This window comes from Oncorhynchus mykiss, chromosome 13 (assembly GCF_013265735.2).
Source record: "Oncorhynchus mykiss isolate Arlee chromosome 13, USDA_OmykA_1.1, whole genome shotgun sequence".
Classification (NCBI taxonomy): Eukaryota; Metazoa; Chordata; class Actinopteri; order Salmoniformes; family Salmonidae; genus Oncorhynchus; species Oncorhynchus mykiss.
This window is the reverse complement of record NC_048577.1, coordinates 57,137,575-57,161,909: the sequence shown is the minus strand read 5'-3', so window position 1 is coordinate 57,161,909 and position 24,335 is coordinate 57,137,575. Positions and strand designations below refer to the sequence as shown.

Sequence of the window (24,335 nt, the reverse complement as noted above, 5' to 3'; positions counted from 1 at the left end):
CTTAGGTAAAACCCAGGTCGATTTTATTTTAATTTTATTCATCTTCAGTCAATGTACAGCAGTAGCAAAAATGAAACTGACCAATGTTGGTACTTCTGACATTTGAACAGATACCCAACTACAGTAATGGAAATATTTATAGGAAAATATACACTGAGCTCTGTCTTCACGCAGTAAACTCAAACTTTCTATATCTACTTGGGTAGATAAATGTACAAAATGCTCAAACTTATTTGGTAATTCTGTGTAAAACAAATGGCATGTACGCAAACCACTAGTAGGCAAATTGTGAGTGCTGCACTTCCTGTTCAAATTAGGTTTCTACTGAATGACTACTTTATGTAGCAAATAAATAGGCCCTATAGCATATACACATTTACTTCAATAATCTTCTTTCAACATCATGGCCCTATCAAATATGCTCAAACTAGTGGATGACCAAAAAGTTTATTTTAGTGCTTGCTTAATGTACACTGAGAATCACAGTTTTGAATAAACTTGAGAAACACTGATCTAGTGAACTAAATGTAAAACTATAGAAAAGTTATGTCAGTCACCCAAGTGTTACTATTCCGATTCCACAACTACTATTACCAAATAAACGTTTCAATCTATTCGACAACTTCACTAGGGCCAACAGAGGTTACTAAAATAGCCTACTAACTAACACAATATTTGTGATCATATCTTCAAAAAAATGATATGGTTCTTCCCTCTTCAAAGAGTTTCATTCAGTCAATGTCCCTGCTGGAATTATCAACGATTCCCCATGCCTCCCTCACTTTCTTCCAGTAATCACTGAGCTGACATAACTAGGGTAGGAAAAATATCTGCAATGGATCAGTGATTACTATGAGGAAGGAAGGATAGATGAATGTTATAGATATTGGAACAGGACCTAGAAATAGTCTGCTGTTTGATTGTGGTCAGTGGTTTTTCCAAGACACCGTGTTTGGTTTTGTGAGCGTATTAAAGCACTCGGTCAGCACACAGTGTAAACATTATAAAACATACATATTCTGAACTACAAAAACGAGTAGATGTGGACTTCTTCAATAAAGTGAAGCTGGTAAAAGCTTAGTGCTGGTGGAATGAATCTCAGACGTACTACTGTTTTGAAAATCTAACAGCAACGAGTAGTGAACAGCCAGACAGAACTTATAAAGTCACTATAATGCAGTAATATTCTCAGCTTCCAAACTGAATAAATGTTTGCATTGTGGTGCACAGTTTTCCCAAGCCGAAAGCAAAAAGCCAGCATCCATTTTGTAGCACCAAAGTGTGGACTATGTCGTTTAAAAGAGGTACAGTACCTCTTAGAGACTTGTGAATACAAAAACATCTGCAAAACTAGTTCTTATTAGAATCAGCAAAAACTGACTAGAACGTCCAGCTTTGACGATATTGCTGTCTATACTGGCATCACATGTACTACAAAACTATTTTTCAGATAAACTTGTGATATTAACAATTCAGAAACTAGGATTCAGACCATAAAAAGTTAAATATATTGATATTTTCAGAAAGGAAATATTACAAATTACTTATGACAAATCTCTTGGTCCCAAATCCTAATAATACCAAATTGTCACCCTCTCTTGTCATGTGCTTTTTGACCTCAGAGGAAACGAAGAGGCTTAAGAGTCATTGGCAGCAGGGTGGACCCACGTGGAGTTACATGCGTTGTGTTTATCTTTTGTTTGATTGATTTTGTCAAAAATCCCTCAACTCAGGCCAAAATGCTTTTCAGTCATTTTAATCTACCACTCAAACAACAGGTGCTTTTAAAACTAAAGTTGACTGTAAAGTATTTTGTCCAATTGATTTGGACCATATGGCTGTATTTAGACAGGCAGCCCAATTCTGATATTTCGCCTAATTATTGGCAAAATAGTTAATCTGATTGGTAAAAATACAAATGACTGTTAAAACAAAATAAAGACCAGAATTGGGCTGTCTGTGTAAAAGCAGCCTATTTTGTAAAGCATTGATTGTAAGATCATAATTTGATTCATACATTCACTTGGGCCTAATGAATGTCTAAGCTCTCGAAAAGTTCTGCAGACCTCTCAAGATTCTTTGTAGAAACATTTACGAAGATCATCATCTTTGAAAACAGTATCGGTAACGACTGGCAGAAGATCTATAAGATTAACTCAATCATGGTCAAGCCCACGTGACTGGAATGTGTATCTGAACTACTTATGTAGAATAGTGAAATGTCTCATAACATTGGAATGTCAGAAAGCAAAGGGATTAATAATAAATCATTTGACTGGAGTAAAAACTGCAATTCAAAACCCACAAAATATCAGTCAAACTTGCTTCAAACCAATCCAATTCAAATACACCTCTCGCCAAAAAAAAAACCTTTTAACAACCATTTACAATTGCACATTTCAAACCGACTATCTGGCTAGTGGAAATATCCCTGCTGCTAACCACACTGACCAGTGGCTACCCCATGGCAAAGCCCAGCAAAAAAAAAAGTGTCCTTTCTGGAATCATCCACGATGCAGCCCCTCTCCCAATACTATCATTCAGGGTCACATTCAGTAGACACGAAACGGGAGATTCCAACCCGAGCTCGTCCAATCCCATGTTGTTCCTATTGAACACCATCCACCTACTGTAGCCTGGCCTGGCCTCAGTCTAGTCGGTGACTTCGCTGTAGTAGTATTTCTGGGCCGTGTCGCTGAGCATCCAGCCCCCGGCTCTGAACTCCAGGATCTCCAGTAGCAGAAGACGGGCCATGGAGCTCAGGCCCTCCTGCAGTAGGAAGCCGTCCCGCAGCAGGTAGAAGAGCTCGTCCATCTTCTGTCCGTCCATCTTCTCCAGCTGGTCCCCAATGCGGTGCAGCTGGAGCACCAGGCAGTCTACCTGGGGGAAGGAGAAGCAAAGGAGCACCAATATTAAACAAAGCATATCATTATCAGAGAAGGGGAAATCACATTCAGAGATGTACTCCGGCTATAGCATGTACATTTGTTTTCAGATTTCAAACAGTAGCCACTATATAAAGCCAAACATTTTAGCAAAAACATTTAAATTTGGTTCTCCCTTTAATCTGAAATGTATGTTTGGTAAATAACCAACATATTGCACTTTAAGAAGTGAGAGACAATTGAAATATGTCCTCAGTTGAAATACTAAAAAAGGTGCTGTGCCATATTTGACCCACCTCTTCCTCATTGTTCAATGAGTCAGGCTGAGCCAGCCTTAACATGCAGTCAAACACAGGATGCACCAGAGCCACCATAGGCATGTTGTTCACCTGGGGAGGGGAAAACACAAGGACCTGTTAACATTTAATTGATAAGAAAAGCTTCTATGCGTATATATTTTGGGGTGGCAGGGTAGCCTAGTGGTTAGAGCGTTGGGCTACTAACCGAAAGGTTGCAAGTTTGAATCTCCTAGCTGACTAGGTACAAATCTGTCGTTCTGCCCCTGAACAAGGCAGTTAACCCACTGTTCCTAGGCCGTCATTGAAAATAAGATTTTGTTCTTAACTGATTTGCCTACTTAAATAAAGATTAAAAAATAAAAAATTCCATGAAGAAATAGCTCAAATAAAACTGGAGAGTACGATGCCCGATTCACACTATAGGGATGAACCGTACTGCGCAGGTTTTGGATATTGTCCTTGTACAATGTTCTTTCCAGCACGGTTCCAGCAATTATGATGGATGCCCAGCACAGCTTGGCTCAGTTCAGTCTTGTGAATAGGTTGTTAGATATCTCCAGTTAGAATATGAATAGGGATTCTGGAATGTTTTGGCTCATACCTTGAGGTAGTCGAAGACGTTGCAGATGAAGGTGACGAAGCAGACCCACTCCTGCAGCGAGCGAAGCCGTGTGTCCTCCCGGGCCACGAACTCCTGCTGCAGCCGGTTGAGCAGATTCCGCCGGAACACGTTTCCGTTGTTGTGCTTGGCCTCAGCCTGCAAGTTGTGGTAGAGAACAAGATCACACACAGCCATAAGCATCTGTATGGTTCCAGTCTATGGATATATACAACTAGGAAGTTAAAGCACTGATCCCGGGGAGCAAAATAGTAGGATTGGGTTGAGTAGGATTGAGTTGCCATTTGACAATGATAAACCCCTTGATCCCCACCACCCCTAAGCTGCCCACCCACCAAATGGTTAGGATTTGAAGACGGTAAGCTGATCTTAGATCTGAGCTTCTAGAGAGGAGCTCATTTGACCTTGTTTACAGTCAAACTCCAGCTTTAGTTCACACCATGTTCTAGGCCTAGGTGTGAAGCCCTAGTCAAAGATAATTCCCCTTACTGTTGTTACCACCATTACTATCAGCCAGAAAGGCAAGTAGTTTTAAGGTGATTATTACCATACCTGAACGATAGTGTAGCAAATGCGTCCTGCCTCTTTGCTGAAGACCTGGTCCTTCAAAGACTGGTCCACGATGACATTGGACACCTTCTCCAGGTCCACCGTGCTGGGCTCTGAGGGCAGAGAGAGGGCTAATCCAAAGACAGCCACACTTACACTTGCTACTGGGTCACGTTCAATAGGCACAACATTTGACAATAACGCTCTGAATCGGCAAGGTTGCATCTGAACATGCCCAATAACAAAGTTGTTTTCTTTTTCTGTTGCAAAATTGTTGAAATCTATTGCTACGGTTTGCACTAATGAACATGACACTGTACTATGTACTTAATTGTAAAAACAAAACATTATCAATCTGACTGTTGATTTTTCACAGAATCACTACATTAGGGACTGACCTTTCAGGGCCGTTTTCAGCAGATTCTGGGTCTCCAAGTCGAAAGACTGAATCTTGTAGTCCTCTTTACAGTTTTCCATTTTTTACAAGTGATACTGAAAAAGACCATGGATACAGACAGACTATGTTTTCAAACATCATTTCAAGCGAAATTCATTAGACAGAACTATGTCTCAGCACAAAGCTGTCTAACGCTGTTGTCATCAATCTGGCTGCCCCCCAGGCCTCTTTCATAGGGGGATATGGGGGATTAAGCCAACATAAGCAGTTCCTCTAATATTGCCCAAATAAAAAGGTAGTTTGCATACAAGCAATGTAGAAACAGATTTATCATATCTTCAAATACCAATAGTTAATTGCCATTTGTATGTTAGAGGATGCATTGTCCACCCATCCATTGTAAAAAGTCACAATGAAATTGCATGACTTCTACTGGGTCAGGAGTTGCATTTTCAAACAAACGAAACCTTTGCAGCAGCCTAACCTCGTTCCCAGGATATGGAAGGGCAGCAAGTCTGGTGTACGAGACTAGCAGCAACCTGTCCCGTTGCATCAAACTGCACTACATGCCAACCCAGCAATAAATACCGGTAACAGTTAGCGGTATTAATATTTCACCATAAGAGATTGGATCGAGCTACCGAAAAAAAAAAAATTGGCTGCTACTAAACATGCACGCAATTAATGCAAAAAGTCGGTACAATTTAGCTAGCTATCTAACTAGCTGCTAAAATTAGTAACGAAACAACTAGCTAGCTAGTTAACGACTTGTTACACAGATAACGTTAGTTACCAAGCGAATATGTTTGAAAAGGAGTTGTTGAGTGGCTAGCTAGCTAAACTAACTGACTTGCCAAGTCTGATTTACAAGAGCTCAAATTATGTTCGTTCAGGTTTCTAAATATAAACTTAAATCAAGACTTACTTTCCTAAAGTTGAGTTTGAAGCAGTGATTACATTGTACATACACCCTCCACTGTGCTGTGCTGTGCTGTTTGTTCCTCACTTCCTGAGTGCTTTCTGCGCACGCGCTGTGTTCCAACAGTATTGGACAAAATGCGCACTGACGCCTAGGGAGAAGTGTCCAGTGACGTTAAATAAACTGTTTACCCATAGACGAAACCCACATTATTACAATCTGTTCTATTCTGACTATATCATTCCAATGACAGGTTCATTTGCATGCATTTTCTTTATTCAAAAACAGTTCAAAAATAACAAAGCATTGTACGATACAATGCGTTTTAAATAAAAACCCAAATATAGACTGACACACCTGCCACCACTTTGTACCGTGCAGCAGTAGCCGACACAATGTTACACATAGTACAAGAAATTGTCCCACCAAGTGCAATCTTTCCAGCATTAAACATACATAGAATAAATATTCAATTTTAAATACAGTGTTAGATATGCTGTGTTTAGACGTTTACATTTTAATCATTTAGCAGACGCTCTTATTCAGTTGGTCATATATTTAAAAGTAACATACACCGTCATGCTTCTTTAGTCTTAATTTAGCACTGAGCAAGTGCCAGTTTGAGAATTTAGCAAAACAATCCAATGCTGAGCCATAAAAGCTGTTACAACAGGTCACTTAAAATGAATGTACAGAACATCAAAGAAAAGGAAACTGAAAACAGCATAGATGGTAAATGTACTTCTGTTATTAAATAAGCATTACCAACCATATAGAAATGGTTATAAATATTGAAACACATTCCACTCGGAAAGTAACAAACCCTTGCACCTCATTTAGAATGCATGATAACTGAGTCTATGCTAACACATTAGTTAACACCACAACTTTTAGCTGAAATGTATTGAATCGTCCCTATTAAAAGAGCATTCCGTGATAGGATCAACTTTGACCAGGTTCTGACTATTTATTTCTCTTTCCCTTCGCTCCATGGTATCTATCGGTTTCAAGAGCAACCATCTGAGCTTATCAATTTAACATACAAAACATTGAAATGGAGAATTTAAGTGATTTCCCCCCCTTCCGCAGCTGTCAAAACACAGAATAACACTTCCAGAGGTATATTCTCAGTACATGATCTAAGACAATGGTTATATCCTCCCTATGCTGCCCATCAAATAAGGCAATTCTGCAGGTAGTTGAAACAGAACACATTGTTACAATAACAGTTACAAATATGGCAATTTTTGGTCAATTACAAAAGTCTTTAAAAGTAACAGGCTTCCTGTCCTCAATATAGACTGTGCACCACAAACCATGAGTATAGTGTAAAAACAACAGCAAAGAGTTCCAGTATAGACATACTAACATCAAGGTGTTTGGACACTGACAACAAACACACGGTAAGGTGAGGTGACATCATTCCTTATGTGGAAGGTCCAGAGCAGCACCACACCTAGACTTTCCCAACTTATAAGATACACTATAGGTAAACAGCAGTAAGGAGAGCCTTTTTTTCTTCTTCCCAGCAATGTTGACTCCTATCACCAGTGGGATGGGGATATGGCATGTACGATGTAGATGTGCGTGATTCTGCCATTCCCTCCTTTCTTTTCCAGTGCTTTGAGTTCCTCTGCTTCTTCAGTTGCCCCTAAGCCAGGGTTTCCTAAACTCGATTCTGGCCCCGGGTGGACGTTTTGGTTTTTGCCCTAGCACTACACAGCTGATTCAAATAATCAACTAATCATCAAGCCTTGATCATTTGAATCAGCTGTGTAGTGCTAGGGCAAAAAACAAAATGTGTACCCCCTGGGGTCCCGAGGACCAAGTTAGGGAAATGCTGCCCTAGACACTGCTCTATGGTCCATTTTCACATTTTCCCCATATTGGTTGAGATTAGAATTTGGAGCGGTTGAGCTGATCCTAGATCTGTGCCTAAAAGCAACTTCTACCCAGAGCTCCTCTGCTCACTGGCTGCCCTTCAGGTTCTGTATGGCATTAAGGAAGAACTCATACCAGAAGAAGGTGAAGCCCGTGGAGACAGCTGCTTTCACTAGGCTGGGAGATAGGCCTTTGAGAAAGCCCCGGAGACCCTCCTCTCTGGCGATCTGGGACACACAGTCTACAAAGCCACCATACTCCCGCACCTGCACACAGTAAGCAGAAACAACACACTTCAATGTCATGTAGATGGATGCCCCGTATGACAGCCATCTTCGCTCTAATATAAGACCTGCTGTCAGGCACATGACTGAATGAGACAAAGTAATAAGATGTCTATCGTACCTGTCCAAAGTGGACTCTGGCTTCTTCAAACCCTCCCACCTGCAGTCTCTTTTTGATGAGGTCAAAGGGGTAGGTCATTGTCTTGCTGATGACTCCAGCACAGCTTCCACATACCAAGCTTCTGAGGTTGCCTACAATAGAAAGGAAACAAGCAGTAATGTTCAGGTAGTTTCTAGGCCACTATCCTTCAAAGTCATGTATTTGTGTTCAGTCAGTGGTACTGGGCACTATCCAGGCCCTAGTTACATAGTTAGTTTCCTGTTTGCTAGCCAAGCCGAGGTTATATTCTAGTTTCTAGGCCCTATACCCTTAACAGTCATTGCTATGTGTACAGTGTTGTGTATTTAAACAGTGTCATGTGGTCAAAGGCATGACCATCCCTACACTGGCCACTGACCTCCGACGTTGCTGTCCTTGGGCGGTGGTCCCATGAGGTTCTTGAGGACCTTGTAGAAGAAGAACTGCAGGCCTGCGTAGGGGAACACTGCCACCAGTGTTGGGCCCAGGCCACGGTAGAACCCCAGGGCCCCCTCAGTGCGGTACATGGTGGACACAGCATGTCTCAGGCTGCCATACACCTATGTTACAGATGATGCCTGTGGTTAGCTAATAGCTATCAGTAGCACAAGCCAAAGATACAATGATAACACTTTAACAAAGCCAAAGTGTGGATTACAGTCACTCCTTGTCCATAGACTGCCTTCAAGGTAAGGAAACAAATATCTAAATAAAGATGTTACATTTTTCTAAATGATCCTTTTAAGGGGTTAAGTAGTTTGACAGTTAATTATTATACCTAGTTTACTATAAATGCATATTTAGTTTATAAATAATAAATTACTGGTTGAAATTGTGTGGTTGTCGTTTTGGTGCTTGGCAAATTATGGGTTGCAGAGTTAATGGACTATTACTGCTTTTGATAATGGTACAATAAAGCTAATGCTTTTCGATAGATTCATACTGTATGTTTTTCTTTGTCTCTCACCTTGGGCTCTCCCTGAGCTGCGAAGCGTGTTCGCAGTGTGTCTAGTGGCTGGCAGGCTACAGTGGCAGAGCAGGCGGCCAGACCGCCACACACAAAGTGCACCCCTGCTGTCTGGCTGTCATATGCGGTGCTCTTGTGGGTCATCTCAGTCAGGAACTCAAAGCTGGCAAACTATGGAGGGATGAAAACACAGCCTTAAAACACAACCTTAAAGCACAGATGAAAACACAAAATGCAGACAACAGTGCCAAGTTATACAGCACAGCCATGAATGGAGACCACAGGGATAAAAACACGAGAGAGAAAAAAAAAGTGAGGCACATGACTATATATTATAATCTATCAACCCACTACCATGTGAGATATGCTATTGAGGCGTTACAGGGCAACGGCTAGCTAGGGACAAAGAGTTGAGTCAGAAAACAACTCATTCAACCACAACACTGTGTGACATACAACAGGGCATTCTGACAGGAAAAATGCCCCAGTGTATGTTCCCTACCTGTACTGCCCCGAAGCAGACAGAGAGGAGCTGGGCGGGGACATGTCCTTTCCAGAAGGCAGGCAGCCCCTCCTCTGCCAGGATACAACGTGATGCCTGGAACAGACCCCAGTACTTCCCTTCAGGGTGCCTTGACGATACGCGCTCTATCTGCAACTGTGTACGCAAGGAGGGGTGTGTAGTGTCAGACAGGGGAAAGAGGACATTCTGCTATAGACATTCTTGTGTAGGACGAAATGCACATATGCACATGCACACACACACACACACACACACACACAGTTGTAAGTCATTCCCTAGCAAATGCTGAGCACATCATCAGTGTGTGTTGCCATGGCCACCAGTGTGTTGTGAGAAACTGGGCATGCCCAGTGGTGTCTGAGGGTCTGGGTGTGGTGCTGTGACTCACATCAAAAGAATGCAGCACAACCAAACAATGGTTAGTAGCAATGAAACAAACTTCTTCAGGACAAAAAAAGCTTGATTTCAGTGAGTCTCACAACACTGAGCTTTTTGGTTTGAGTCATAAAAGCCTGGGCAGCGGTTATCATGCACAAATAACCGAGTTGTATGTTTACCAGAACCACTAGGGTTTGGCCACAAAAACAGTGCATTCGGAATGTATTCAGACCCCTTTGCTATGAGACTTGAAATTGAGCTCAGGTGCCTCCTGTTTCCATTGATCATCCTTGAGATGTTTCTACAACCTTGAGTCCACCTGTGGTAGATTCAATTGATTGGACATGATTTGGAAAGGCACACACCTGTCTATATAAGGTCCCACAGTTGACAGTGCATGTCAGAGCAAAAACCAAGCCATGAGGTTGAAGGAATTGGCCATAGAGCTCCGAGACAGGATTGTGATGAGGCACAGATCTGGGGAAGTGTACCAAAATATTTCTGCAGCATTGAAGGTCCTCAATAACACAATGGCCTCAATCATTCTTAAATGGAAGAAGTTTGAAACCACCAAGACTCTTCCTAGAGCTGGCCGCCCAGCCAAACTGAGCAATAGGGGGAGAAGGACCTTGTTGGACCCGATGGTCACTCTGACAAAGCTCTCAAGTTCCTCTGTGGAGATGAGAGAGGGTTCAAGAAGGACAACCATCTCTGCAGCACTCCACCAATCAGGCTTTACAGTAGATTGGCCAGACGGAAGCCACTCCTCAGTAAAAGGCACATGACAGCTCGCTTGGAATTTGCCAAAAGGCACCTAAAGACACTCGGACCATGAGAAACAATATTCTCTGGTCTGATGAAACCAAGATTCAACTCTTTGGCATGAATGCCAAGTGTCACGTCTGGAGGAAACCTGGCACCATCCCTACGGTGAAGCATGGTGGTGGCAGCATCATGCTGTGGGGATGTTTTTAAGCGGCTGGGACTGGGAGACTAGTTAGGATCAAGGTAAAGATGAACGTAACAAAGTACAGAGAGATCCTTGATGAAAACCTGGTCCAGACCGCTCAGGACCTCAGACTGCGGCGAAGGTTCACCTTCCAAAAGGACAATGACCCCAAGCACACAGCCAAGACAACGCAGGAGTGGCTTCGGGACAAGTCTCTGAATGTCCTTGAGTGGCCCAGCCAGAGCCTGAACTTGAACCCGATCGAACATATCTGGAGAGACCTGGAAATAGCTGTGCAGCAACACTCCCCATCCAACCTGACAACTCTTGAGCGGATCTGCAGAGAAGGGAGAAACTCTCCCAAATACAGGTGTGCCAAGCTTGTAGCATCATTTCCAAGAAGACGCAAGGCTGTAATCGCTGCCAAGGGTGCTTCAACAAAGTACTGAGTAAAGGGTCTGAATACTTATGTAAATGTCATATTGCAGTTTTGTATTTTATAAATTAGCTAACGTCTAAAAACCTGTTTTTGCTTTGTCTTTATGGGGTATTGTGTGTAGATTAAGGGAAACAACTATATAATACATTTTAGAATAAGGCTGTAATGTTACAAAATGTGGAATACGTAATGGGGTCTGAATACTTTCTGAAGGCACTGTAGTTCCAACTTACATTATGTTTCATTTAATTGTGTAGTAGATTAGGGTCCAAAGTGGCCATGCAACTAAAACATGCACCACAATAATATCCATCTGATGCTTACTGTACCTGGAATCTTATCTTGATGACATCCAGGGGGCTGATCAGGGCTCGGGTCACCATGCCTGCGGCTGACCCAGACAGGGCTGCATCTTCTGGGGCTGGAGCAGCACCCTTAGACCCTGGGTCATAGCCCACCATGATGACTCCACAGCAGCCTCACCAGAGGACCTCAGGTCTGGGGAGAGAACATGTTATACAGCACAGGAGGTTGGTGGCACCTTAATTGGGGAGGACGGGCTTGTGGTAATGGATGGAGCGAAGTCAGTGGAATGGTATTCAATACATCAAACACATGGTTTGATGCCGTTCCATTTGCGGCATTCCATTTACGGCATTCCATTTGCGGCATTCCATTTGCACCGTCCCAGACATTATTATGAGCCGTCCTCCCCTCAGCAGCCTCCACTGTATACAGGGTGACTAGTAGTTTCTCTGAGAGAGTCACTGTAAATATGGATAGGCTATTGTGATTCACGATTCAGTATGTTGCTATTTTTATTGGAAGCCAATTCTGTATCACTTATTTGTGCATCACTGCCACTAGAGATAGTTAGTAGCTGTATAAAAGAGTCATCAGGCAACTTCCACTGATCAATCATGTGTGATGGAAGTTGACTCTGCTGATGTTGACATGACACCTGCATCTAGCTGACAGCTATAGTAACTGTTGTTGAGTTGCCTAACTAGCTAACTAACTACCAAGTTATTGATCAGCCCTTCCTCCTAATCAGACACATGTGGAGATCACACACGTTGACTGCAATTGATGATCACGTCCTATTCTTCGGTACATTAGTTGCAGTGATTATTCATAGTAAATACAGTAGGTATTAACGTTCTTCAAAAAATACCATAGAGGACAGGACCTTGGCATAACTATGAGGTTAGCTAGCGTAGCCACTCAATCTGGTTTACTTCAATCTAGCTCGCAATTTATAGCTAAAATGTGTAGAACTGTCGACTCACTTTTATGTGCTGCTCTTCCATGGAAATGTGTGAAAGAATAGTTGGTGAAGGACTGATAAGGTTACATGTACTTCTTTTCATACAATTTAGCTTACTCAAACCAATCTGGAGAATGGTGCAAATCGAACCAATCCGCATGGAGGGATGGATCACGTGACCCTGCAATCCCAGTTGCACTACATGTGTTCCCCTTATGACACAAGATGTCACTGTTGTTAAGTGACCAGTCTCAACATTCAGTACTGTATCACAACGTCTGCATAGTTTCAGGAAAAGTATATTGTACAAAAGTCATCAAATAAATAAAAACAAGACAGCCTAAGGTTGATGCTCTACAACAATATTGTTAAAGGTCCAATAACATTGATTTACTGCACAATTTTCCATTTTATTGACTGTAGAAAAGAGAAATTTAAACAGTCTGTGACCAAGACTCATTATATTGTAACAATCACATTATGATAAAGTACAGCAGGACAATAAAATCAGAGCTGAAAGTCTGTTTGAATCCAAAGGTCATATAGATGATGTGACGTTTATTATAATCATTACAGAGTCAACGCTGGTGAGAAAGAACAATGTCTACTTTGTTGGCTCTGTCTCAATATAGTGTGGAAGGAGGTGGTTGAGACCTGAAGACTTATGTTATTTCCCAGAGTGCCTTTAGATCAGTGAGCTAAGGTGGTATTGAGTCATGCAGATGAACCTGGTTGAATACCTGGTCGCTCACACATACAGTGGGGAGAACAAGTATTTGATACACTGCCGATTTTGCAGGTTTTCCTACTTACAAAGCATGTAGAGGTCTGTCATTTCTATCATAGGTACACTTCAACTGTGAGAGACGGAATCTAAAAGAAATCACATTGTATGATTTTTAAGTAATTAATTTGCATTTTATTGCATGACATAAGTACTTGATACATCAGAAAAGCAGAACTTGGTATTTGGTACAGAAACCTTTGTTTGCAATTACAGAGGTCATACATTTCCTATAGTTCTTGACCAGGTTTGCACACACTGCAGCAGGGATTTTGGCCCACTCCTCCATACAGACCTTTTCCAGACCCTTCAGGTTTCGGGGCTGTCGCTGGGCAATACGGACTTTCAGCTCCCTCCAAAGATTTTCTATTGGGTTCAGGTCTGGAGACTGGCTAGGCCACTCCAGGACCTTGAGATGCTTCTTACGGAGCCACTCCTTAGTTGCCCTGGCTGTGTGTTTCGGGTCGTTGTCATGCTGGAAGACCCAGCCACGACCCATCTTCAATGCTCTTACTGAGGGAAGGAGGTTGTTGGCCAAGATCTCACGATACATGGGCCCCATCCATCCTCCCCTCAATACGGTGCAGTCATCCTGTCCCCTTTGCAGAAAAGCATCCCCAAATAATGATGTTTCCACCTCCATGCTTCACGGTTGGGATGGTGTTCTTGGGGTTGTACTCATCCTTCTTCCTCCAAACACGGTGAGTGGAGTTTAGACCAAAAAGCTCTATTTTTGTCTCATCAGACCACATGACCTTCTTCCATTCCTCCTCTGGATCATCCAGATGGTCATTGGCAAACTTCAGACAGGCCTGGACATGCGCTGGCTTGAGCAGGGGGACCTTGCGTGCGCTGCAGGATTTTAATCCATGACGGCGTAGTGTGTTACTAATGGTTTTCTTTGAGACTGTGGTCCCAGCTCTCTTCAGGTCATTGACCAGGTCCTGCCATGTAGTTCTGGGCTGATCCCTCACCGTCCTCATGATCATTGATGCCCCACAAGGTGAGATCTTGCATGGAGCCCCAGACCGAGGGTGATTGACCGTCATCTTGAACTTCTTCCATTTTCCAATAATTGCGCCAACAGTTGTTGCCTTCTCACTAAGCTGCTTGCCTATTGTCCTGTAGCCCATCCCAGCCTTGTGCAGGTCTACAATTTTATCCTTGATTTCCTTACACAGCTCTCTGGTCTTGGCCATTGTGGAGAGGTTGGAGTCTGTTTGATTGAGTGTGTGGACAGGTGTCTTTTATACAGGTAACGAGTTCAAACAGGTGCAGTTAATACAGGTAATGAGTGGAGAACAGGAGGGCTTCTTAAAGAAAAACTAACAGGTCTGTGAGAGCTGGAATTCTTACTAGTTGGTAGGTGATCAAATACTTATGTCATGCAATAAAATGCAAATTAATTACTTAAAGATCATACAATGTGATTTTCTGGATTTTTGTTTTAGATTCCGTCTCTCACAGTTGAAGTGTACCTATGATAAAAATTACAGACCTCTACATGCTTTGTAAGTGGGAAAACCTGCAAAATCGGCAGTGTATCAAATACTTGTTCTCCCCACTGTATGTGCAAGTCCAGGACCATTTAGACATGAAAAACACCTATTGGCAAGATAACCATAGTCTATAATACTACATATACTGTAGACTCTATATGAACATAATGCCATGTTGATGATAATTTATTGTCCTGTTAAATGCTGAAGGTCAGTGTATTGTGTCTGTGCCAGTGTTTGGTTTGTTCTTCTTGCCCCCTGCAGTGTCCAAGATAAGATAAGCAGGAACTCGTGTAATCCATTGTGTCCCAAAGTTCATGTCCAGCCTGGCCCCAGCTGTGCACACACACACACACACACACACAAGACCTCATAGTTTGACCAATTTGACTCCTGATTCTGCCGTTTGTCCACATTTCTCCAAACGTCAAACATTTTGAAGTTGCTCCAAATGTCAAATTTCAAGGTGTTTTGGACACCACAGGTTGAACCCCTGCTGTCACAAGTTTAGGCATTCATTTTGAATGGTTAAATGAAGGGTTAAGGTTTGGAATAGGGTTTAAAAAACATCAAAGAGGTGTCTATACCTGGCTTTGAACACACCCTCGGAGCTGAAGGCTTAAAACAAAAACAACTCCACGGTTAAGTTTAGGCCTTCATTCTGAATGGTTAAGGTTTGGGAAAGGGTTTAAAAAACATCAAAGAGGTGTCTATACCTGGCTTTGAACACACCCTCGGAGCTGAAGGCTTAAAACAAAAACAACTCCACGGTTAAGTTTAGGCCTTCATTCTGAATGGTTAAGGTTTGGGAAAGGGTTTAAAAAACATCAAAGAGGTGTCTATACCTGGCTTTGAACACACCCTCGGAGCTGAAGGCTTAAAACAAAAACAACTCCACGGTTAAGTTTAGGCCTTCATTCTGAATGGTTAAGGTATGGGAAAGGGTTAAAACAAAAACAATTCCACGGTTAAGTTTAGGCCTTCATTCTGAATGGTTAAGGTATGGGAAAGGGTTAAAACAAAAACAATTCCACGGTTAAGTTTAGGCCTTCATTCTGAATGGTTAAGGTTTGGGAAAGGCTTAAAAAAAAACAATTCCACGGTTAAGTTTAGGCCTTCATTCTGAATGGTTAAGGTATGGGAAAGGGTTAAAACAAAAACAATTCCACGGTTAAGTTTAGGCCTTCATTCTGAATGGTTAAGGTTTGGGAAAGGGTTAAAACAAAAACAACTCCACGGTTATGTTTAGGCCTTCATTCTGAATGGTTAAGGTTTGGGAAAGGGTTAAAACAAAAACAATTCCACGGTTAAGTTTAGGCCTTCATTCTGAATGGTTAAGGTATGGGAAAGGGTTAAAACAAAAACAATTCCACGGTTAAGTTTAGGCCTTCATTCTGAATGGTTAAGGTATGGGAAAGGGTTAAAACAAAAACAATTCCACGGTTAAGTTTAGGCCTTCATTCTGAATGGTTAAGGTATGGGAAAGGGTTAAAACAAAAACAACTCCACGGTTAAGTTTAGGCCTTCATTCTGAATGGTTAAGGTTTGGGAAAGGCTTAAAACAAAAACATTTAAAACAAGTTCTGTCACTGGGACTGAACATACGACCTTCAGAGCTGGATCTGGCAGTTTACACCCATCTGCCACCCCGGTCCACAACGCTCACTGTTGCCCTTAATGGACAGTTTTGGGTACCTGGACGGATGTCAGATGTCAAAGTGGATCATGAGCGACCTGGCTGCACACACACATATACATACATACATACATACATACACTCAAGCAAGCACAACCAAACACATATACACACATCCTGCCAGGCCCCAGCTGTGCTCACACACACACACTGAGGCATGATGGATGGGGAGGCAGATGAACAAAAGCCCCACTGGATGTAGATGGATAAAAACAGAGGGATGAATTAAGCAGCAGCAAGACTGTTGAAAAATAGTGGTGAAGTTATATTTTACTAGAAACAATTGCTATATATTAATGTAAAAGTTTAAAAAATGTATGTACCAATTCCAGATTGCTCCTGTAATGGAGAATACATTGGTTGTGGTTTAGCATTCAACTTCACCTGTCCAAGGAAAACTACCATTAGTAGGTTCATCAGTTGGATAAATCAGTATCCCCGATGGACATTTTTAACCAGTATGAGTCTGAAAGGAAAATATCCCATGGTGATATTGGATTTCTTTTGATGTGGTGTACAGTATTCACAGAGGGGTTAAAATGTTATTCTACATTGGTTTTACCTTCAGTTTAATCCATGCATTTACATAACTCTACTTCATTGCACTGCTAGAAAGACCTGGATGCGTTTTTAGAAGTGATGGTTTGAGAGGCTGACCAAAACACGTGTGAGTGAAGATCCTATCCTGTAGACAAGTGTGACAGTATTTTAATACTGAGCCGAGAACAACATAGGTGCTGCTGTACGACTGTTTTAATCTGGATTAGTGTTTCTCTCTCTAGCCAGGACTCTAATAATCCGATTATTCAGTTCGCTTGGCGCTTTTTCAAGGGGGAGAAGATGATGGAGACGCGAAACAAGGGCTCCTCGGTTATATGGCGGTGTCTCGGCGCATACCGTTACTGTTCATGCTGGTTCAGGCGATCTGCACTTCCGAAGTGAGGCTACGAGAGGCTATCCGTGCTATTAAATCGATTGGAAGTTTTTTCCTACGCCATGCAAGGCAAGTCGAACGCGTCCCTATGCAAAACGTGAGCAAAGTTATTTTAACAGGGTTTCTATTCTAGTCAGTCCACTGCAGTGCATCCCTGTGCAGTATTCGGACATATAGAATGCTGCGCTCTGCTCTGCAGTCAGACTGCGGCTTTGACAGAGTTTTGAGAGCGAAATCGAAAGACGACTGATTTTAATGAGAGTGACTTGGGTCTTTTTCCATACCTGTCAATCAACGGGGATAGCGGTATCGACTATAGCCTACATTATGGGTCCTTCATTGTCGTTTTGATGGTGTTCAGGTGAGTAGCCCTAAATTTGAGTGGGTAGGCTATGTCTTGACATCGCCAAAGATATTGAAATGAATATATGTTTTATCAACAAAATATAGGCCTGTGTTTAGCAGTTGTTTAGCCTACATGGCTGAGCCCTGAAATTGGACTTGAATTAGCCCATATTGAAGTTTGATCATGTTTACATTTTCCATGTAGGCCTGTAGACGTTTGAATAACAAAAACTAAGTAGAAATTACATTTATACCTATGGGTGTCATGGGAATAATAACCAAAACCAAAACACAATACCTCTGATGCAACCGGTGGATAAACACTCATCAACCACTTGTGCGTGTAGCCTTATGCCCTAATGTCAGGACAGCTTTATTGTTCTCCATGATAATCCCATCAGATTATTTGTCTGATGTAGGAATAGGATGCCCATCAATTAGACATAATTCGTTTAATCCAGACTAGTTAGATTTCTCTGCCTGCCTGCCCTCCTGACAGGGCCCCACATTAAGAGGCCTACACAGGCATGCACAGGTCAGGTAAGGACAGTAGTGTTTAGTTTAGTTTATCAGGATCCCCATAAACTACTAAACATGCAGCCGCTACTCTTCCTGGGATCCACATAAAACATACAAATACAGTGTTACGGTGAGTGAATGAGGACCCAAAAGCGAACTAACTTAAACAGAGCTTCTTTAATAACCAAACATAGGTAGGCTCAGATAGACCGGCAGATTCCGACAGGACAGGACAAGGTTACAGCAAACATGACGATAGTCTGGCTCAGGCATGAAACACAACAAACAAGAATCCGACAGGGACAGGAACAAAAACAGAGAGAGATATAGGGGACTAATCAGAGGGAAAAAGGGAACAGGTGGGAAACGGGGTGACGAGGTAGTCAGGAGGAGACAAGGAACAGCTGGGGGAAAGCGGGGGAGAAAAGGTAACCTAATACGACCAGCAGAGGGAGACAGGGTGAAAGGAAAGGACAGAGACACAACATGACAATACATGACAGTACCCCCCCACTCACCGAGCGCCTCCTGGCGCACTCGAGGAGGAAACCTGGCGGCAACGGAGGAAATCCTCGATCAGCGCACGGTCCAGCACGTCCCGAGAGGGAACCCAACTCCTCTCCTCAGGACCGTACCCCTCCCAATCAACGAGGTACTGGTGACCACGGCCCCGAGGACGCATGTCCAAAATCCTGCGGACCCTGTAGATGGGTGCGCCCTCGACAAGGATGGTGGGGGGGGGGGGGGAAGACGAGCGGGGGCGCGAAGAACGGGCTTAATACAGGAGACATGGAAGACCGGGTGGACGCGACGAAGGTATCGCGGAAGAAGAAGTCGAACTGCGACAGGATTAATGACCCGAGAAATACGGAACGGACCAATGAACCGCGGGGTCAACTTGCGAGAAGCCGTCTTAAGGGGAAGGTTCTGAGTGGAGAGCCAAACTCTCTGACCGCGACAATATCTAGGACTCTTAGTTCTACGCTTATTAGCAGCCCTCACAGTCTGCGTCCTATAACGGCAAAGTGCAGACCTGACCCTCTTCCAGGTGCGCTCGCAACGTTGGACAAAAGCCTGAGCGGAGGGGACGCTGGACTCGGCGAACTGAGATGAGAACAGCGGAGGCTGGTACCCGAGGCTACTCTGAAAAGGAGATAGCCCGGTCGCAGACGAAGGAAGCGAGTTGTGGGCGTATTCTGCCCAGGGGAGCTGTTCTGACCAAGACGCAGGGTTGCGAAAAGAAAGACTGCGTAAGATGCAACCAATAGTCTGATTGGCCCGTTCTGCTTGACCGTTAGACTGGGGGTGAAAGCCGGAAGAGAGACTGACGGAAGCCCCAATCAAACGGCAAAACTCCCTCCAAAATTGAGACGTGAATTGCGGACCTCTGTCCGAAACGACGTCTGACGGAAGGCCATGAATTCTGAAAACATTCTCGATGATGATTTGTGCCGTCTCTTTAGCAGAAGGAAGCTTAGCAAGGGGAATGAAATGAGCCGCCTTAGAGAACCTATCGACAACCGTAAGAATAACAGTCTTCCCCGCTGACGAAGGCAGTCCGGTGACAAAATCTAAGGCGATGTGAGACCACGGTCGAGAGGGAATGGGCAGCGGCCTGAGACGGCCGGCAGGAGGGGAGTTACCGGACTTAGTCTGCGCGCAGACCGAACAAGCAGCCACGAAACGACGCGTGTCATGCTCCCGGGTGGGCCACCAAAAACGCTGGCGAATGGAAGCAAGCGTACCCCGAACGCCAGGGTGGCCGGCTAACTTGGCAGAGTGAGCCCACTGAAGAACGGCCAGACGAGTAGGAACGGGAACGAAAAGAAGGTTCCTAGGACAAGCGCGCGGCGACGGAGTGTGAGTGAGCGCTTGCTTTACCTGCCTCTAAATTCCCCAGACAGTCAACCCGACAACACGCCCCTCAGGGAGAATCCCCTCGGGGTCAGTGGAGGCTACTGAAGAACTGAAGAGACGAGATAAAGCATCAGGCTTGGTGTTCTTAGAGCCCGGACGATAAGAAATCACGAACTCGAAACGAGCGAAAAACAGCGCCCAACGCGCCTGACGCGCATTAAGTCGTTTGGCAGAACGGATGTACTCAAGGTTCCTATGGTCAGTCCAAACGACAAAAGGAACGGTCGCCCCCTCCAACCACTGTCGCCATTCGCCTAGGGCTAACCGGATGGCGAGCAGTTCGCGGTTTCCCACATCATAGTTACGTTCCGACGGGGACAGGCGATGAGAAAAATACGCGCATGGGTGGACCTTGTCGTCAGAGAGGGAGCGCTGAGAAAGAATGGCTCCCACGCCCACCTCTGACGCGTCAACCTCGACAACGAACTGTCTAGAGACGTCAGGTGTAACAAGGATAGGAGCGGATGTAAAACGATTCTTGAGGAGATCAAAAGCTCCCTGGGCGGAAACGGACCACTTAAAGCACGTCTTGACAGAAGTAAGGGCTGTGAGAGGAGCTGCCACCTGACCGAAATTACGGATGAAACGACGATAGAAGTTCGCGAAGCCGAGAAAGCGCTGCAGCTCGACGCGTGACTTAGGGGCGGGCCAATCAATGACAGCTTGGACCTTAGCGGGATCCATCTTAATGCCTTCAGCGGAAATAACAGAACCGAGAAATGTGACGGAGGAGGCATGAAAAGTGCACTTCTCAGCCTTCACAAAAAGACAATTCTCTAAAAGGCGCTGGAGGACACGTCGAACGTGCTGAAGATGAATCTGGAGTGACGGTGAAAAAATCAGGATATCGTCAAGGTAAACGAAAACAAAGATGTTCAGCATGTCTCTCAGGACATCATTGACTAATGCCTGAAAGACAGCTGGAGCGTTAGCGAGGCCGAAAGGAAGAACCCGGTATTCAAAGTGCCCTAACGGAGTGTTAAACGCCGTCTTCCACTCGTCCCCCTCCCTGATGCGCACGAGATGGTAAGCGTTACGAAGGTCCAACTTAGTGAAAAACCTGGCTCCCTGCAGGATCTCGAAGGCTGAAGACATAAGAGGAAGCGGATAACGATTCTTAACTGTTATGTCATTCAGCCCTCGATAATCTATGCAGGGGCGCAGAGACCCGTCCTTCTTCTTGACAAAAAAAAACCCCGCTCCGGCGGGAGAGGAGGAGGGGACTATGGTACCGGCGTCAAGAGCTACAGACAAATAATCCTCGAGAGCCTTACGTTCGGGAGCCGACAGAGAGTATAGTCTACCCCGGGGGGGAGTGGTTCCCGGAAGGAGATCAATACTACAATCATACGACCGGTGTGGAGGAAGAGAGGTGGCCCTGGACCGACTGAACACCGTGCGCAGATCGTGATATTCCTCCGGCACCCCTGTCAAATCACCAGGCTCCTCCTGTGAAGAAGAGACAGAGGAAACAGGAGGGATAGCAGACATTAAACATTTCACATGACAAGAGACGTTCCAGGAGAGGATAGAATTACTAGACCAATTAATGGAAGGATTATGACAAACTAGCCAGGGATGGCCCAAAACAACAGGTGTAAAAGGTGAACGAAAAATCAAAAAAGAAATGGTTTCGCTATGATTACCAGAAACAGTGAGGGTTAAAGGTAGCGTCTCACGCTGAATCCTGGGGAGAGGACTACCATCCAGGGCGAACAAGGCCGTGGACTCCCTTAACTGTCTGAGAGGAATGTCATGTTCCCGAGCCCAGGTCTCGTCCATAAAACAGCCCTCCGCCCCAGAGTCTATTAAGGCACTGCAGGACGCTGACGAACCGGTCCAGCGTAGATGGACCGACAAGGTAGTGCAGGATCTTGAAGGAGAGACAGGAGTAGTAGCGCTCACCAGTAGCCCTCCGCTTACTGATGAGCTCTGGCTTTTACTGGACATGAAGTGACAAAATGACCAGCAGAACCGCAATAGAGACAGAGGCGGTTGGTGATTCTCCGTTCCCTCTCCTTAGTCGAGATGCGGATACCTCCCAGCTGCATAGGCTCAGCTCCCGAGCCGGCAGAGGAAGATGGTAGTGATGCGGAGAGGGGGGCAACGGAGAACGCGAGCTCCTTTCCACGAGCTCGGTGACGAAGATCAACCCGTCGCTCAATGCGAATAGCGAGTTCAATCAAGGAATCCACGCTGGAAGGGACCTCCCGGGAGAGAATCTCATCCTTTACCTCTGCGCGGAGACCCTCCAGAAGACGAGCGAGCAAAGCCGGCTCGTTCCAGCCACTGGAGGCAGCAAGAGTGCGAAACTCAATAGAGTAGTCTGTTATGGATCGATTGCCTTGACATAGGGAAGACAGGGCCCTGGAAGCCTCCTCCCCAAAAACAGATCGATCAAAAACCCGTATCATCTCCTCCTTAAAGTCCTGATACTGGTTAGTACACTCAGCCCTTGCCTCCCAGATTGCCGTGCCCCACTCACGAGCCCGTCCAGTAAGGAGAGATATGACGTAGGCGACACGAGCAGTGCTCCTGGCGTAAGTGTTGGGCTGGAGAGAAAACACAATATCACACTGGGTGAGGAACGAGCGGCATTCAGTGGGCTCCCCAGAGTAACACGGCGGGTTATTGATTCTGGGCTCCGGAGATTCGAAAGCCCTGGAAGTGGCCGGTGGATCGAGGCGGAGATGGTGAACCTGTTCTGTGAGGTTGGAGACTTGGGTGGCCAGGGTCTCAACGGCATGTCGAGCAGCAGACAATTCCTGCTCGTGTCTGCCTAGCATCGCTCCCTGGATCTCGACGGCTGAGTGGAGAGGATCCGAAGTCGCTGGGTCCATTCTTGGTCGGATTCTTCTGTTACGGTGAGTGAATGAGGACCCAAAAGCGAACTAACTTAAACAGAGCTTCTTTAATAACCAAACATAGGTAGGCTCAGATAGACCGGCAGATTCCGACAGGACAGGACAAGGTTACAGCAAACATGACGATAGTCTGGCTCAGGCATGAAACACAACAAACAAGAATCCGACAGGGACAGGAACAAAAACAGAGAGAGATATAGGGGACTAATCAGAGGGAAAAAGGGAACAGGTGGGAAACGGGGTGACGAGGTAGTCAGGAGGAGACAAGGAACAGCTGGGGGAAAGCGGGGGAGAAAAGGTAACCTAATACGACCAGCAGAGGGAGACAGGGTGAAAGGAAAGGACAGAGACACAACATGACAATACATGACATACAGTGCCTTCAGAAAGTATTCATACGTATTTTGTTGTGTTACAGCCTGAATTCAAAATGAATTACATCTATTTTTTCTCTCTCACCCATCTACACACTCCCCCATAATTACAAAGTAAAAACATGTTTTACATTTTCTGGGCACATTTTTTGATGAAGAAATACATAAATACTGTCAATACATGTTAGAATCCCATTTAGCAGCGATTAAATCTTTGCAAACCAGGATTGTACAATATTTGTGTACAATATTTGTGCACATTATTCTTTAAAAAGTTCTTCAAGCTCTGTTAAATTGGTTGTTGATCATTGCTAGACAGCCATAGATTTTCAAGACGATTTAAGGTCAAAACTGTAACTAGGCCACTCAGAAACATTCAATGTCGTCTTGGTAAGAAGCTCCAGTGTATATTTGGCCTTGGGTTTTAGGTTATTGTCCTGCTGAAAGGTGAATTTGTCTTCCAGTGTCTGGTGGAAAGCAGACTGAACCAGGTTTTCCTCTGGGATTTTGCCTGTGCTTAGCTCTATTCTGTTGTTGTTTTTTATCCTAAAAAAATTCTTGCCAAATGACAAAAAGTTCTTGCCAATGACAAGTATACCCATAACATGATGCAGCCACCATCATGCTTGAAAATATGAAGAGTGGTACTCAGTGATGTGTTGTATTGGATTTTCCCCAAACATAACGCTTTGTATTCAGGACATAAAGTACATTTCTTTGCCATATTTTTTGGCAGTTTTACTTTGGAGCCTTATTGCAAAGAGAATGCATGTTTTAAAATATTTTTATTCTGTACAGGCTTGGTTAGTTTTGTGGAGTAACTACAATGTTGCTGATCCATCCTCAGTTTTCTCCTATCAAAGCCATTAAACTCTGTAATGGTTTTAAAGTCACCATTGGCCTCATGG

At 44.2% G+C, this 24,335-nt stretch overlaps 2 protein-coding genes across 3 annotated transcripts; both read right to left on the bottom strand.

Annotated features, from left to right (window-relative positions):
• Window positions 1-17: 17 nt before the first annotated feature.
• Window positions 18-5,824, bottom strand: LOC110486882 (MIF4G domain-containing protein B). Of its 2 annotated transcripts, none has more exons than XM_021558721.2 (6): window positions 5,675-5,824; window positions 4,751-4,844; window positions 4,356-4,483; window positions 3,786-3,941; window positions 3,182-3,274; window positions 18-2,880 (listed from the first exon to the last, which is right to left on the bottom strand). In XM_021558721.2, exons 2-6 carry the CDS (start codon window positions 4,827-4,829, stop codon window positions 2,653-2,655), a joined length of 684 nt encoding a protein of 227 aa, XP_021414396.1. In that variant the 5' UTR covers window positions 4,830-4,844; window positions 5,675-5,824; the 3' UTR covers window positions 18-2,652. The 2 variants fall into 2 exon arrangements, with proteins under 2 accessions (XP_021414396.1, XP_021414397.1); XM_021558722.2 differs by having other exon boundaries at window positions 4,356-4,465.
• A 98-nt stretch (window positions 5,825-5,922) lies between these two features.
• LOC110486874 (mitochondrial thiamine pyrophosphate carrier) lies at window positions 5,923-12,596 on the bottom strand. Its single transcript, XM_021558706.2, has 7 exons — window positions 12,518-12,596; window positions 11,558-11,726; window positions 9,442-9,597; window positions 8,940-9,110; window positions 8,352-8,532; window positions 7,955-8,085; window positions 5,923-7,815 (listed from the first exon to the last, which is right to left on the bottom strand). Exons 2-7 carry the CDS (start codon window positions 11,687-11,689, stop codon window positions 7,636-7,638), a joined length of 951 nt encoding a protein of 316 aa, XP_021414381.2. The 5' UTR covers window positions 11,690-11,726; window positions 12,518-12,596; the 3' UTR covers window positions 5,923-7,635.
• Window positions 12,597-24,335: the final 11,739 nt, after the last annotated feature.